This window comes from Hypanus sabinus, chromosome 19, assembly GCF_030144855.1.
Source record: "Hypanus sabinus isolate sHypSab1 chromosome 19, sHypSab1.hap1, whole genome shotgun sequence".
Taxonomy (NCBI): Eukaryota; Metazoa; Chordata; class Chondrichthyes; order Myliobatiformes; family Dasyatidae; genus Hypanus; species Hypanus sabinus.
The window spans coordinates 38,824,569-38,840,753 of record NC_082724.1 but is presented as its reverse complement, the minus strand read 5'-3'; the positions used below and the strand labels follow the sequence as shown (position 1 = coordinate 38,840,753).

At 36.0% G+C, this 16,185-nt stretch overlaps 1 protein-coding gene across 1 annotated transcript in view; it reads left to right on the top strand.

Annotated features, from left to right (window-relative positions):
- shq1 (SHQ1, H/ACA ribonucleoprotein assembly factor) overlaps positions 1–16,185 on the top strand; it is a 138,167-nt gene that overhangs the window by 35,615 nt on the left and 86,367 nt on the right. Inside the window, exons 3-5 of the mRNA XM_059944336.1 lie at positions 7,368–7,432; positions 9,056–9,178; positions 13,814–13,962. Coding sequence (XP_059800319.1) covers positions 7,368–7,432; positions 9,056–9,178; positions 13,814–13,962 — 337 coding nt within the window. The remainder of the gene's footprint in view (positions 1–7,367; positions 7,433–9,055; positions 9,179–13,813; positions 13,963–16,185) is intronic.

Sequence of the window (16,185 nt, the reverse complement as noted above, 5' to 3'; positions counted from 1 at the left end):
GAGGGGTTAGGAGCTTCGTAGTAGGAAAGGGTTGGACTGATTATGGAATAGGTTTGTGTAGATCAGCTTCTTTTCTTTCTTTTTCAATCTTTTTATTGAATTTCATATATAAAAAAAACATAACATAATAATGAATAGGTTATAAGTACACTAGACTTGAAGTTGAATTAATAATAAGATAACAATATCCTATTAAAATATCAACAAAAAAATAGTACATTAATCAATCAAGCCTATAATAATTATACATGAAAAAAGTAAGAATAATCATCAAAAGAAAAAAAATTTTTTAAAAACTACAAGAAAAAAATATATATTGAAAAAAAAACTAAACTAAACTAACATGGGCAATAATAACAGTTTATATGTATAGGATAGTGTCAAAAACTCCGGAACTCCATATCAGAACAAGAATAAACAGAGAAGGTCTGGAAGAGGCCAAATTAATTCATATGAAAGTGTGAAAGTTTCTTCAAATTTAATTGATGAGTCAAAAATAGTGCTTCTAATTTTTTCTAAGCTCAGATAAGAAATAGTTTGAGAGAACCACTGAAACGTGGTAGGAGGATTTACTTCTTTCCAATTTTGTAATATAGACCTTCTGGCCATCAATGTTACAAAGGCGATCATTCGTCTAATTGAAGGAAAACCGATTACCATCCTCATTTGGTATACCAAAAATTGCAGTAATAAAATGAGGTTGTAAATCAATATTCCAAATTGAGGAAATGGTAGCAAATATGTCCTTCCAATAGTTGTATAAGGTGGGACATGACCAAAACATGTGGGTCAATGAAGCCACATCTGAATGACATCTGTCACATTGAGGGTTAATATGAGAATAGAATCGAGCAAGCTTATCTTTAGACATATGAGCTCTATGTACAACTTTAAATTGTATTAAAGCATGTTTAGCACATATAGAAGAATTAACCATTTGTAAAATTTTTCCCATTTTTCTGTTGATATATTATATTGAAGTTCTTTTTCCCATTCTTGTTTAATTCTACCTGATATTTCTGGTTGTATCTTCATAATCATATTATAAATAAGAGCCATTAATCCCTTCTGATAAGGATTTAAGGTAAAAATCAAATATGAAAAATCTATCAAAGTTGAATTAGGGAAGGATGGTAGAACTTTATGTAAAAAATTTCTGATTTGTAGATATCTAAAAAAATTAGATTTAGGTAACTTAAATTTGTTGGAAAGTTGGTCGAAAGACATCAAACTACCTTCAAAAAAAAGATCACGAAAACATTTTATACCTTTCCTTTTCCATATGCTAAAAGCTTGATTTGTCAAAGAAGGTTTGAAAAAGAAGTTAAGTAAGATAGGGCTATCAAGAACAAAGTTTTTCAGAGTAAAAAACTTATGAAATTGAAACCAAATTCGTAATGTATGTTTGACAATAGGGTTGGATATCTGTTTATTGAATTTAACTAAATCAGCAGGAAGAGAAGAACCAAGAACGGAGAACAGAGAATATCCCTGTGCATCATTGCATTCTAAATTTACCCACTGTGGGCACAATGGTGAATCCAAATCTAATTTCCAGTATATTAATTTACGAATATTCTTCGCCCAATAGTAAAATCTAAAGTTAGGTAAAGCTAAACCACCATCTTTTTTAGATTTTTGTAATTGCCTTTTACTTAACCTGGGGTTTTTATTTTGCCACACAAATGAGGAAATTTTTGAATCAATGTTATCAAAAAAAGATTTAGGAATAAAAATTGGTAAGGCTTGAAATAAATATAAAAATTTTGATAAATCATCATTTTAATAGCATCAATCCGACCAACTTATGATAAGGATAAGGGAGACCATCTTGTAGTAAGTTGTTGAATTTGATGAAGCATAGGTAAAAAATTCAATCTAAATAAATCTTTATATTTCTTGGTAATTTTTATACCTAAATAGATAGTTATCAGTAACAACTTTAAATGGTATCCTGTCAGTCAATGAAGTCTGCGCGTTTAAAGGAAATAATTCACTCTTTTCCAAGTTTAGTTTAAAAACCAGAAAAACTACCAAATTGAGCCAACAAGGATAAAATAGCGGGAATAGACCTGTCAGGATCAGAAATATATAACAACAAGTCATCAGCATAAAGTGATAACTTGTATAACTTCTCATTACGGGTAATACCAAAAATATTAGGAGATTCACGAATAGCAATGGCTAAAGGTTCTAATGCGATATTAAATAATAAAGGACTTAAGGGACAACCTTGTCTCGTACCACGAGATAATTGAAAAAAAGAGGATCTGTAATTATTTGTAAGAACAGAAGCAACAGGTTTATAATATATTAATTTAATCCATGATATAAAATTAGGACTAAAATTAAAATTTCTCAAAGCATTAAATAAGTATGTCCATTCAACTCTATCAAAAGCTTTTTCAGCATCTAATGAAATAACACATTCTGGGGTTGTAGGTGATGAAGTATAAATTATATTAATCAATTTTCTAACATTAAAAAAGGAATACCGATTCCTAATAAAACCAGTTTGGTCTTCTGAAATAATCTGTGATAGTAACTTTTCTAACCTAATAGCTAAATTTTTGTAAGAATCTTAGAGTCTACATTTAATAGCGATATAGGGCGATAAGATGCGCATAAAGTAGGATCCTTATCTTTTTTAAGAATTAGAGAGATAGTAGCTTCATAAAAAGACTGGGGTAATCTCTTCTTAACAAATACATCATTAAAGATTTCACATAACCAAGGGGAAAGCAAAGAAGAAAAAGTTTTAAAAAATTCTATAATATAACCATCAGGACCAGGAGCTTTACCTGAATTCATAAATGAGATAGCCTCTCCTATTTCGGCCATAGAAATAGGAGCATCGAACAAGCTACGATCTTCATCTGTCAGTTTGGGAATATTCAAATTGTTAAAAAATTATCCATCATGGACAGATCGCCATCAAATTCTGATTGATATAAAGATTTATAAAAATCTTGAAAAGTATTATTGATTTCTTTATGATCAGTAGTCAGATTACCGTCTTGTTTACGAATTTTAATAATTTGTCGGTTAGTCGAAATAGCTTTTAATTGGTTAGCTAACAATTTACCAGTTCGATCACTATGAATATAAAATTGAGCCCTGGTCCTAATTAATTGATTCTCAATTGAAGAAGATAATAATAAGCTATGCTCCATTTGAAGCTCAACTCTCTTCTTATAAAGTTCTTTGGTAGGAGTCACGGAATAAATCTTATCAATTTCTTTAATTTTATCCACTAATAAAGCAATATCTAAATATCTTTGTTTTCTTTTACCAACGGAATATGAGATAATTTGTCCACGGATAAAAGCCTTAAAAGAGTCCCAAAGTATTCCTCTGTCAATCTCTTCAGTATAGTTTGTTGAGAAAAACAAGTCAATTTGCTGTTTTATGAAGGTGATAAATTCTGGATCTTGAAGCAAAGTAGCGTTAAATCTCCAAGATCTAGTATTATTGGAAACGTCCGAAATCTTGATAGATAACTTCAAAGGTGCATGATCCGAAATGGCAATAGAATCATATTTACAATCAGTAACATCTGTTAATAAACGATGATCAATAAGGAAATAATCAATTCTAGAATAACTGTGATATGTGAAAAAAACGAAAATTCTTTATCTTTAGGGTTCAAAAACCGCCATATTTCAGTAATTCCCGAATCAACCATAAAGGAATTAATAAGTAAGGCTGATCTATTCGGAAGAATTCGAATAGGTTTAGATCTATCCATCAAAGGATTCAGACAACAATTGAAATCTCCACCCATTATCAACATATATTCATTTAGATTAGGAAGGGAAGTAAATAAACGTTTAAAAATTCAGGGCAATCAAAGTTTGGAGCATAAATATTAACTAGAACCACTTTTCGATTAAAAAGTGAACCAGTTATCAACAAAAATCTGCCCTGTGGATCAGAAGTAATTTCATGATGTGTAAACGAAATTGAGGGGTCTATAAAAATAGACACACCCCTAATTTTGGCGGTACAATTCGAGTGAAATTGTTGACCCTTCCAGAACCTAAAAAAGTGTTGATTATCCTCCTTCCTAATATGGGTCTCCTGTGCAAAGATAATATTAGCATTTAGTCTATGGAATACTTTAAATATTTTTTTACGTTTAATTGGATGATTTAAACCATTAGTATTCCAAGAGATGAAGTTAATAGACTTATCCATCATGCCAATATTAATTGTATATATCATAAAAGGTTAAAAAGACACATAACCCATAATTCAGGAAGAAGGAAAAATGATTCAGGAGCAACCGGAGAACATGACACCTCAACAATATTAATAATTTAAAGTCGGCCCATAAATTAAAAGCAAAAAAATAAAAGCAAAAGCGTGAAAAAAGATCCCTACCCCCCTCCCCCAACCCCACGAGAAAAAGCCAAGCGGCAGGCGCACAAACTAATACTAATATTACCCCCATTTTCAAGATGGCAACTCCATGAAAAGAAAGAAAAAAGAAACTATATAACACCCAGATATAAATACAGGGTTGTAAAAAGAAAGAATATATATCAATCAAAATGAAAAAATAATATAAAAAAGCAAAAGATCATTAATAAAAAAGGATAACCATTGAAGTTTAAAATAGTGTAATATGCCTTTAAAAAAAGATTCCATATTCAAATATAAGAAAATGATGTTTCAAAAGCAGAGACTTATGGGAAGAAGAAACGACATTTTGAAAAGACCATATTACAGAATATAAATGTAAATTCACCAATCTGTTAAAAAAAATTTTTTTATAAAAGGTCATCAAAATAAGATTTAAAAAGGATTCAATAACCACTACAATATATAAAAAAAAGGTCCAAAAATTCAAAACATTCGTCCCATTCTCAAATACAAGCAAATAAATGCTTACAGAAAGCAAAGTCTTATGGGAAGAAGAAACGACATCTTAAAAAATAAATCATTATTACAAAGTCTTAACATGTATATCCAATCCAGAGGGAAAAAAATTAAGAAAAAAAACATTATAGTAAAATTAAAAGAGCATCTGTAAATCATGATAATAAAAAAAAAACCAGGTCTACAGACCAAAGTAAAAAGCTATACCGCAGCTTCATAAGTTAAAGCCTAAAACAAAATGGCATCTTCTCTCCAAAAATTCTTCAACATAACACATAATTCAAATTGTACTAGAAGACCGATATTCTTCAATGAATTTCTTCGCTTCTTCCGGAGTATTAAAGAAGCGCTGACTGTCATCACTCAACGTAAATCTGAGATTCGCTGGGTATCTTAAAGCTTGTTTAAGTCCAATCGAATGAATCTCTGCCATCACTGGTTTAAAAGCGATTCTCGCCCTCATCACCTCGAATGAATAATCTTCAACAATACGAAACTTGTTGCTTCTGTGAGAAATCATACCTTTCTGACGAGCTAATCGAATTAAAAGCTCTTTCTCCTGAGGATAATGGAGACGGACAATCACACTCGTGGCTTGTCTCTCGCAGCCGACAATCTCGAAACTCTGTGGGCACGATCAATAGTAGGTTTAGCCCGCAAAGCGTCCTCGCCAAAAATTTCCCACAATAAGTTAGAGAGATATTCAGTTAAGTCACCAGACTCAACATTTTCGGGAAATCCGATAATACGCAAGTTCTGTCTGCGAGATCGGTTTTCAAGATCGGTGATTTTAAACTTATTCTGCTCCACTATTTTAGCAGTCGACCGTACCTTCTCCTCCAATGTTTCGATTGTACGTATTTTTTCACAAATTAACTTGTCATGACTCGCAAACTTTTCTTCATGCCGTTCAATATCTGCTGCCTGCGATTGAAGCTTGGTATCAAACGATCTAACGACTTCTTCAAGCTCAGACATTTTTGCAGTAAGTTTATTTTCCAGACTTGCAAGTTTAGTGTCCAGTTTAGTGTCCAGAAGACTAGAGATCACATCGAGAGATAGAGGGTCTTTAGACGATTTCTTAGATACAGACATTTTAAGTTTGAAAAAATTAAATCAAGTATTATTTTAAAAAAGAAGTAAATCGTAAATATCAGCCCATGTAATTAAGTACGAAAAGATTTGATTAAAGGGTGATTATAGTTTAAAAAATGAAGAGCGCCTAAAAAGCAGATGTCTACGTTGCCATCTTGAAACTCCGCCCCCCCAGATCAGCTTAACATCGTGGGCTGAAGGGTCTGTTCCATGAAAGAAAAATGAAATATAAACAGAAAATGTATCAGCAGCTCAGGCAGCATCTGTGGAAAGGGAAAAAGCAGAGGTGGTGTCAGAATTATCATTTTTTCCAAATTATTTTCTTTTCATTAATCCATAATGATTAGTATTGAGGCTCTGTAAGGCACTGGTAAGACCTCACTTGGAGTACTGTGTGCAGTTTTGGGTTCCTTATTTAAGAAAGGATCTGCTGACATTGGAGAGGGTTCAGAGAGGATTCACTAGAATGATTATGGAAATGAGAGGGTTAACATATGAGGAACATTTGACCGCTCTTGGACTGTAATCCTTGGAGTTTAGAAGAATGAGGGGGGAAATGATAGAAACATTTTGAATGTTGAAAGGCATGGACAGAGTGGATGTGGCAAAGTTGTTTCCCATGGTGAGGGAGTCTAGTACGAGAGGACGTGACTTGAGGATTGCATGGTGCCCATTCAGAACAGAGATGCGAAAAAAAAAATTTAGCCAGAGGGTGGTGAATCTATGGAATTTGTTGCCACAGGCGACAGTGGAGATCAAGTCATTGGGTGTATTTAAGGCAGAGATTGATAGGTATCTGAGTAGCCAAGGCATCAAAGGTTATGATGAGAAAAGGGGGGGGGGGGGGTGGTAGTGGGACTAAATGGGAGAATGGATCAGCTCAAGATAAAATGGTGGAGCAGACTTGATGGGCTGAATGGCCAACTGCTGCTCCTTTGTTTTACGGTCTTATGGTATTCTGATTTAATTTGATAATGTCCTTTTGCTATCCTTCCAATTGACTCGTTCTTCTCTGCTTGCTTTCTGAAACAGCCGAATTACATTTCATATTCAGTATTCTGGACTGTTCTAAAACCTTTGGAGCTGCAATAAAACAAAGCCAATGCACATGATTTGTTTGCAGCCATCTCTTTGAAAACCCTACGCCAGGGATTCCCAACATTTTTTTATGCTGTAGACCCTGCCACTAACTGAGAGGTCCATGGACTCCAGGTTGGAAACTCCTACCCTAGGATATAGCTTTCCGTACATGCAGGATTTGTAGAGTTGCATCAATCCTGTTAGCAATTTCTGTAACAGTTTTATTTTTGTTAGAGTATATTAGCAACTATATTTTATTTCGTACTGTGTTAGCTTAGTAACTTAAAATATCTCTTCATTTCTGAAAACAGATTGACTCTTCCAGGAAAGATTGTGGAGGATGGAAGAGAAACAGCTTCATATGATGCAGATGCAGGTATGGATATGAAATATTTACTTTGTTTAAAATTTTCAGAATTTTTTTAAAGAATTGTCAGCTTACCATTCTTTTTAAAGTTTGTTAATGAGTTAGACTTGTGGTACCATCTCCCAATTTGTGATGAGGCAAAGCCTCGAAATGTGATTAACAGTGAGGAATGTATTGAGGCTTACACGAATAAATGAGTGGGTTGAATGGAATTGAAAGAACAGATGAAACTTAATTGAGAAAAACATAAACTCATTTGCATTGACAGAAGGCATAAGGAGAGATATGATAGGCCGATGGGTATATTTCTGAAGGTTGTGCAAGAACAGTGGGATCTGGTTGTTTATGGTCATTGGTATTTAAAGTGGCAGGGATTGTTGAGTGGTGACTAAAACCATTTAGATCCTGAGACTTATGGAATTCCAGAGTATAAAAATAGGTAAGTTATGTTGCACCTGTGTAAAGCATTGGTTAGGTCACAACTGAAGTATTACATCTAAGTTTAGTCACCCTACTTTAGGAAGGATCTGAAAGTACACACAGGGCAGAAGAAAGATCCATTGGAATTTTTCCAGGAGTACAGTGGAGAAGTTGGGGTTCCTCTATTTGCAGCAAAGAAGAATGAAATGTCTTTCTTAGGAATCAGTGTGGACTTGGTTAGTTCATAATTCTGTACTGTGATAATTTACTGATGATGCAATGATGAATTGTAAATCTAATGTTAACTTTAAAGCACATTAAAATTGCCACAAAATACATTGCATCACCCAGATGTTTTAGCCTTCTTGATGTATTTGTTGTAAAGCTAACTGTCTTGGATGTACAAACTATATATACTAAAAAGTATTTGAAAAACTATAGTCTTTAAGGCAGTAATGTTTCCAATAAAAGACATACAAAAAGTGGGATGATCTGAATTTTGAGTTTTCACATCTTTTTCCAAACCTATCTAACATTACCAGTTAGACCATAATTTCTTTATTAGACATGCATTGTTCCAATCTAAGATATTCCGTGGAGGATGGATTAATGTGTTCCAGGTAGTTCACTGGGCAGCAGTAGATGTCCACTTTTTTTCCCCCCATTGCTTTTGTTTGAAAATATATTGGAGAACAATTCATTATTTGAAGACAAAGCTGTGACATCTGTAATCCACTTCTGCTTCCTGCTGAGATCCATGCCAACACAAAACTAATCTGTGCTGTTTTAGATCTGGAGCTCTTTAAGAGAGACATGAGGCACAAGGGCATGGAGGTTATTATAAACCTTTAAAACACTGATTCAGTTGTATCTAATTTTGAGTGCTACACTCTAGGAAAAATGTCAACTGTTTGAAGAGTGTGTGGAAGAGTTTTACTGCAATGATCCTCAGGACGAGGGGCTTTGATTACGTTAATAGATGAGAGTAGTTAAGGTTCTTTTTGGAACAGAGGATGTTGTGGCAAGACCTGTGCGAAGCATTGGAAATGTAATATCCTGATTAAAGGGAAAAAAAAATAGCTTTTACTTCTACCAAGGTGAATATGGTGACTCAAGAGGCCTGGTTAACAGGACAGTGATGAAACTCATTGGATTATTTGATGCCAAGAACTATTTATTAATTTTCATTAACTTGTGTGATTTTGTTTGCAGGAATTTTTACCATAAAAGTTCCGAAGCAAATTCCTGAAGAGTATTTTGAGGGATTGGATATGCTGACTGCACTTCTGGCGCCAAGGGGATCAAGATCTGCAAAGCCTCTAGTGGAAGAGCTTGGTATTTTTTTTTTTGCAGCTGAAGTTTGCTTTGTTTACTTTCCTCTGCATTTATTTCTAAATAAAAAGCTATTTGTACTACAGTGATAGAAAGTCTAACAACAGGAAAAGCAAGTTGAGGATGCTGGGGCTTGAAATACCCTTTCTGGCACTGGGAAAATGGACTTAGCTTGGGATGTTCGCATTTTCTCCTGGCATTTTTATGAGTTGCTGTGGGACATGTCTATGTCAGTTCGTCCTTTACTCCAATTAAATCAGCCAAAATAATGGATCTAAGAGGTGCTATGGTGAATGGTTTGTGGTTGGCCTACAAGGGTTCTATGTAGGTTATTGAATTTGAGCAGTCTTATTTAATTTAAAAGTGGCTTCTGGTGATATTAGCACAATGAGAATTAGGAGTTGTAGTGTCAACAATGACAGTGACAGGGTATACTTAAGTTCAGTGCTGAACAATGTTGCTTTATTTTTGTTGATTCTAACCTTGCTTTATCAAAAACTTTAATCTTGGTTATTGAAAATCCTCAGCTGTTGGAATCTATAGTTTATCTGGTAGATTTAGGCTTCTTGCATAAACAACACTCAGCTGATATTCAAAGTTGGGCTGGGTTCCGAATTTACTTGTAGCATTTAATTTTAGGCATCAAGATAAAATGTAATTCACCATTGTGGTCACAAAATTATTGAAAATGCTTTAATGTTGATCAAATATTTCAGGCTAAGGCTACGGTTGAAATAAATGATCCTGAGGTGAAGTCCTTGAATTCACTGAGCACTTTTATGTTTGTAATAATTTCTAGCTGCTTTCATCAACTTGCTCGATTTAAATATTGTAATTATGTTTAATATGAAGTAACTCATTGGACAGCATCTTGGTCATTTAAAAGAAACAAGTTAATTAGTCTCTAGAACCTGTACTACAAGTGAGTGGTTGATAGTCAAATGGGTGCCCCTTGCCCCTTAACACATCGCTTTGTCCATTATTTCCTTTCCCAGTTTTAAATATCAAATTGAGTGATTCATCTTCTGTCAGATGTAACATCCATTCATTTTAATACCCAAGTACTTATTCACAAAATTATAATTACTGATACAGGTTTGGCACATTGCATACCAATTTTCCGATGAAGACTTTGACTCATTGAATATAAATGCATGGTAGTGTTCAGCGATGCATTTCAACAATATAGTGTGCTATTACCAATGTTGAATGCCCTTCACAAAGGATTTGCAGTATACAAAGTTCCAGTTCAAAGTCCCACCTGCTTCAAGGAGGCTTCAATCGTACCGGTGCCCAAGAAGAGCGAGGTAACCTACCTAAATGACTATCACCCAGTGGCACTTGCATCCACAGTGGTGATGTGTTTTGAGAGGGTGGTATTGAAGCATATCAGCTCCTGTCTGAGTGGTGACTTGGATTTGCTCCAATTTGCCTACCGAAGCAATGGGTCCACAGCAGATGCCATCTCATTGGCTCTTCACACAGCCCTGGAACATCTGGATAGCAAAGATGCATTCATCAGGATGCTCTTTATTGTTTACAGAGCATTTAATACCATCATCCTCTAATCAGTGAACTCCAAGACCTGGGCCTCAATACCTCTTGTGCAGTTGGATTCTGGATTTCCTCACTTATAGATCCCAGCTAGTTTGTATTAGCAAAACACCTCCTCCACAATCTCCATCAGCACAGGAGCGCCACAGAGATGTGTGCTTAGCCCCCTGCTCTACTCGCTTTACACCTATAACTATGTTGCAAAGTACAGCTCCAACACCATAGACAAGTTTGCTGATGACACTACTGTTGAGGTCTGTGTCAGAGGTGGTGATGAATCAGCATACAGGAGGGAGATTGAACATTTGGCTCAGTGATGTAATAACAACAACCTCTCCCTCAGTGTCAATAAGAACAAGGAACTGATGGTAGACTTCAGGAGCGGGAAACCAGAGGTCCATGAGCCAGTGATCATTGGAGGATAAGTTTAACTTTAAATCAGTTTAACTTTATATTCTGGGATGTCACTATCACAGAGGACCTGTTCTGGACCCATTATACAAATACGATTGCAAAGAAAGCACGACAGCACTTCTGCTTCCTCAGGAATCTGTGGAGGTTCAGCATATCATCAAAAACATTGGCAAACTTCTATAGATGTGTGGTGGAAAGTGTGCTACATTGCAGCCTAGTGTGGGACACCAAAGCCTTTGAGTGGAAAATCCTACAAAAGGTAATGGATTCAGCCCATCATGGGTAAAGCCCTCCCAACCATTGAGCACATCTACATGAAACCTTGCCGTAGAAAAGCAGTTTCCATCACAAAAGATCCTCATCCCCCCAACCCCCCAAGCCATGCTCTTTTTTCGCTGCTGCCATCAGGTAAAAGGTACAAGTGTCTCACAGGTTCAAGAGCAGTTGCTACCCATCAACCATCAGGCACTTGAGTGAAAGGGAATAATTACACTTATTCTTCTGGTGTTCCCACAACCAGTGGTTTCACTTTAAGTACTCTTTATCTTGATATTTTATGCTTGATATTATTGCTATTTATTTGCATTTGCATAGTTTGTTGTTCATTGATCCTGTTTACAGTTACTGTTCTATTGATTTCCTAAATATGCCTGCAGAAAAAGAATCTCAGAGTTGTATGTGGTGACACTTACAAGCTGGGATTGATAAGTTTGTGGCTTAAGATAGAAGGAGTCAATTTTAGAAAACCTGGCACACTTATTTTTCAGCATAGTCCCCCCCTACACTTAGTCCAGCGGTTGTGGAGCATACGGATCTTGGGGCTCCAGAAAGTGTCCACAGACATGCGATTGATAGGTTTGTGGCCTAAAACAAGGAGATGAGATGTGCAGCTTTCGTTACATGCACATGCAGGTCAACTCTTCGAGTGATTATGCAGAAAGTTTGAAGTTAATAACTCATCTCTTTCTACCTTAGGCCACGAACTTATCAATCGCCCCGATGAGTTATTAACTTCAAACTTTCTGCATAATCACTCAAGGACTTGACTCTTATGTACTCTGAAAATAAATTTTACTTGGAACTTCGTGGTTGATGGTCAGCACGCACCTGGTGAGCTGGAAGTTCTATTCTGCTGCTGTATTTCTCTCTGATTATTTGATCTTGACAGCTGTTCAGTGGGATTATTTGTGTCTTAATTTTGAATATTTTAATGGTACGGTTTGAGAAAGAAGACAGATCAAGAACAAGTGTTTGAATTTATAAATCGTAATTAATTGAAGTTATAATGAACTCACTTTATGTCTCATGTTAGGCTGCTGATTAATGTGTCGAGCAATATTCCATGCTTAAATGTCTATGAGCTATTGTAGTTGCTGAATTGCCATTGGCCCAGGATTTTCTGAAAAAACCTAGTGGTTGTCTGTTCCCCCATGGATTCCAGGAAGTTTGGAATCTTTGCAAAAACAGTACAGGCCTGCTGGCGGTTCCTCATACGGATATTTGGGAACTGCATGGTGATGTTGAATGCTTTGGATATCCAGGGGCTCTGTGCAAAGTTCTCATGATCCTGCAGTAATTACGTAAGGGAATTTGCCACTGAACCTGTGGCAGGAAGATTGGGGATTGATTTCAATGCAGAGTAATAGCTGTAAGTGACAAGGTTTTTTTATAGGTAATTTACATTTTTTTCAATCCACTGTGTAGAATTAACTGACACCTTTTTTGTCAGTGGTTTAAAATTTTTTATTCTCTGTTAGGATATTCAAAAGCAATGAAAGCACTTGAACGTCTTGGCAAAGTTTCTGGGCCCGAAACTTCAACTTTACTTTTTTTTCATAGATCTGACTAGCCTGCTGAGTTCCTCCAGCATTTTGAGCGTGTTGCAAAGCATTTGGAAGTATTTAGGGTGTGATTTAGACAGAGTGAAAGTTGTGGCAAAGTAAGTCTTGATAATGTCCGGGCAAGGATAGATTGCAGATCAAGTGTAGGCAGCCTGGCAAGAAAGGTCTTTGAAGATCATATCTTCTCTTTGCACAATGGGGGCGGGGGGGGGGGGGCACTCAGAGCCATTTTTTTTTACGGAGATGGAATAAACAACTCAAGGAACACATGTCAACTAAGGGTCAATTACTTTACCCATTTCAAAGTATCATTGGTCGTTTGCTGCTAGTTCCTATTCACCTTTAACACCTGCGTTGTGAATGATGATTGAGCTTGCAAGTAAGGAATTCAAACATACACACTTTACCAAATGGTCAATAACTGCTATTCAATTCACTGCATTTCACTGATCAGAATTCAGAAATGTGTTGACAGCAGCTGCATTGCTCTCATGGTGGACAAGTAAGATAAAGTATGATTAAGAAATAAGCTTGAGTTTTCAGAGTCCAGTTAATTAGTGACATTGTTTCCATTGTTTTTGTCAGCTGTTTATAGGGCTTGCTGTGGCTTTCCCACTTGTTTGCATTATGTCACTTAGTGGTCCTGCGTAGTTTAAAGTTAAAATGTTTTGGGCATCGTATTTGCACGTTGGAGGTAATACTTTTGTTACTGCCTTTGCCTGTGAAGATTACCAACAATTGTCCATTTATAAAGTTGCAACTGATAATTCCACTTTTGTGCAACTTCTTAGTGCGGTCTCGATGAACTTGTTGTGCAATTGTTTTGCAGGACCACCTGCTAATGCTGAGATTGAAGATGAAGAATTTGACTGGGAAATTGAGCAAACACCCTATGAGGAATTTGAAAAGGATGTTTTCAATTCAAGCTATTCCTATGGTTTTGGAAATCTACGATCAGGAGTCTTCAGAAGATTGCAGGTTAGTTTTTTAATGTTTGCCACTGCATCATACCATCTGCTAGATAACTTGCACTCAGTGCCTGCTTCAATAAACGTTCTTGCAGCACAGGTCTGCAGTTCTGATCTACTGAAATTTTGTTCACAAGTGAGCCACTTGAGTGCGATGTGTTTTGTATGCATTGGGTTTCATATATATTTTTTCAATCTACCAGGATTGTTATTAGAATAATATGGAAGCCAGAGATAATGTATGTTAAAGTATAAAATTATTTAAATACTCAGACTTTTGAAAATATTTTCATCAATACTAAGTCTCTTAATTGATACTGAAAATACATAAATAAAACTATAATTAATATGTAGGATGAGAACAAATGAACATGATTTGTGTGGAGTAACAGATATTATACATCAATTTTCCAGGATATATCCTACAAAATTGTAGTCAGCAGAGTACTTTTCAGCATCTTTCTCATCAATAATTTGTTTAACCCTTTGACTTCAATGAACAGTTAAAATTTATCCAAGTTCAATTTTGAATATTCTGTTATTTGTTCTAAACCGATAGAACAATGTATACCAACCACACACTGGCTAGGTATTCAGCAATACTCAGAAACCAACATGTAGTTAGCTATCAAGGCTGAGTGAGCACATAGTGCAGAGTGATAGTTCTACAGTTAATCTTAAAAAAAACAATGAAGCTTCTTTTAAAGCCGCTTAATTGAATAAAAGGCCAATGTAATGGTTTGCAGCCAGGAAACCATGCTACGATGGACAATGGGAACTAAAGAGAAGGAAATAGAAGGATAGATTGAAGGTGAGAGTGTTGGAGAAGGGAGAGAGACTGTGAAGAAGGATAGAATGTACTCTCCTGCCTAATACTTCCCCCTGGGTCCCCCTCCTCCTTCTCTTTCTCCTATTGTCCAATCTTCTCTCTTATCAGATTCCTTCTTCTCCAGCCCTTGACCTTTCCCACCCACTTGGCTTCATATATCACCTTCCAGCTGGCCTCCTTCCGCTCCCCTTCCTTCTCAGTCTGAAACGTTGACTATGTATTCATTATCATAGATGCAGCCTGACCTGCTGTGTTTCTCCAGCATCGTGCGTGTGTGTGTGCACCCGCACGTGCTTTGGATTTCCAGCATCTGCAGAATTTCTTGTGTTTAGAATGCACTGAAAGCTGTAATTTGAAGGATTGTACAAAATTATAAAAAAAAACTAGGGTAGTTCTATATATTTAACATATTGTGATATGGGCCAAATACATGCGAATAGCACTAGTTTAGATAGCATCTTGTTTGGTGAATGAATTGGCTCAAAAGGCTTGTTTCCATGACGTATGACTCCATGAATCTGTTCTCCACCATATTTTGTTCATGCCTCATTTTCCTTCCCACTCCTCTTGTTCATGCAGGAATATATGCAAAACTTGTTCACATTGTATTTTCTTTTGAATACTGCTTTAAATCTACGTATTTTCATGGTGTGCATAATACTTACTTTCTCAGGGCTGGTTGTAGTGACACACAAAACTACCAGATGGAGCCAGTGTGGAAAATGTTCAAAAACAACAAAAAAAATTGCTTGTATTTAATCACGTATCTTCAATGGAAAAAGTAGGCTTACTTTTGTGTCAGTAACAAGACAATGAGCAGAAATTAAGGGTAGAGATGGAGGATGTATAACAGCCTTTAAGGGTATTTTGAATGTAGGAAAGAATTTGCAGATAAAGTAGGTTCAGAGTAAATTTATTGTCAAAGTACATATATGTCACCATTTACTGTCAGCCCTTTTTATCCGCAGGGGTTGGTTCTGGGACCCCTCGGGGATACCAAAATTCACAGATGCTCAAGTCCCTTATTCAACCTTTTTCATGCAGTGGACCTTAGGACCCAGCGGAACCCCAAACCTTATTTAACCTGTCTTAGTGTGGTGGACATTAAGACCCGGCGGCAGAGATCTGAATTCTCAGTGTTTCTGTTCACAAAAATAATCACGAACGCCATTGAAAATAAAGTAGAAATAATAAAGTGATTGGAAAGAGGTGAAACATCATTGGTCATTGGAAAAGCGTTAGGCTACAGTTGGTCAACAATCGGAACAATTTTAAAGGATAAAGTGAGAAAGGCTCTGCCCCGATGAAAGCTACAATTACTAAGCAACGCAGTGGTTTAATTATTGGGTTTTTGACCCTTCACATCAAACCAGCACAGTGGAGAGCGCACTTGGGAGCGATCTG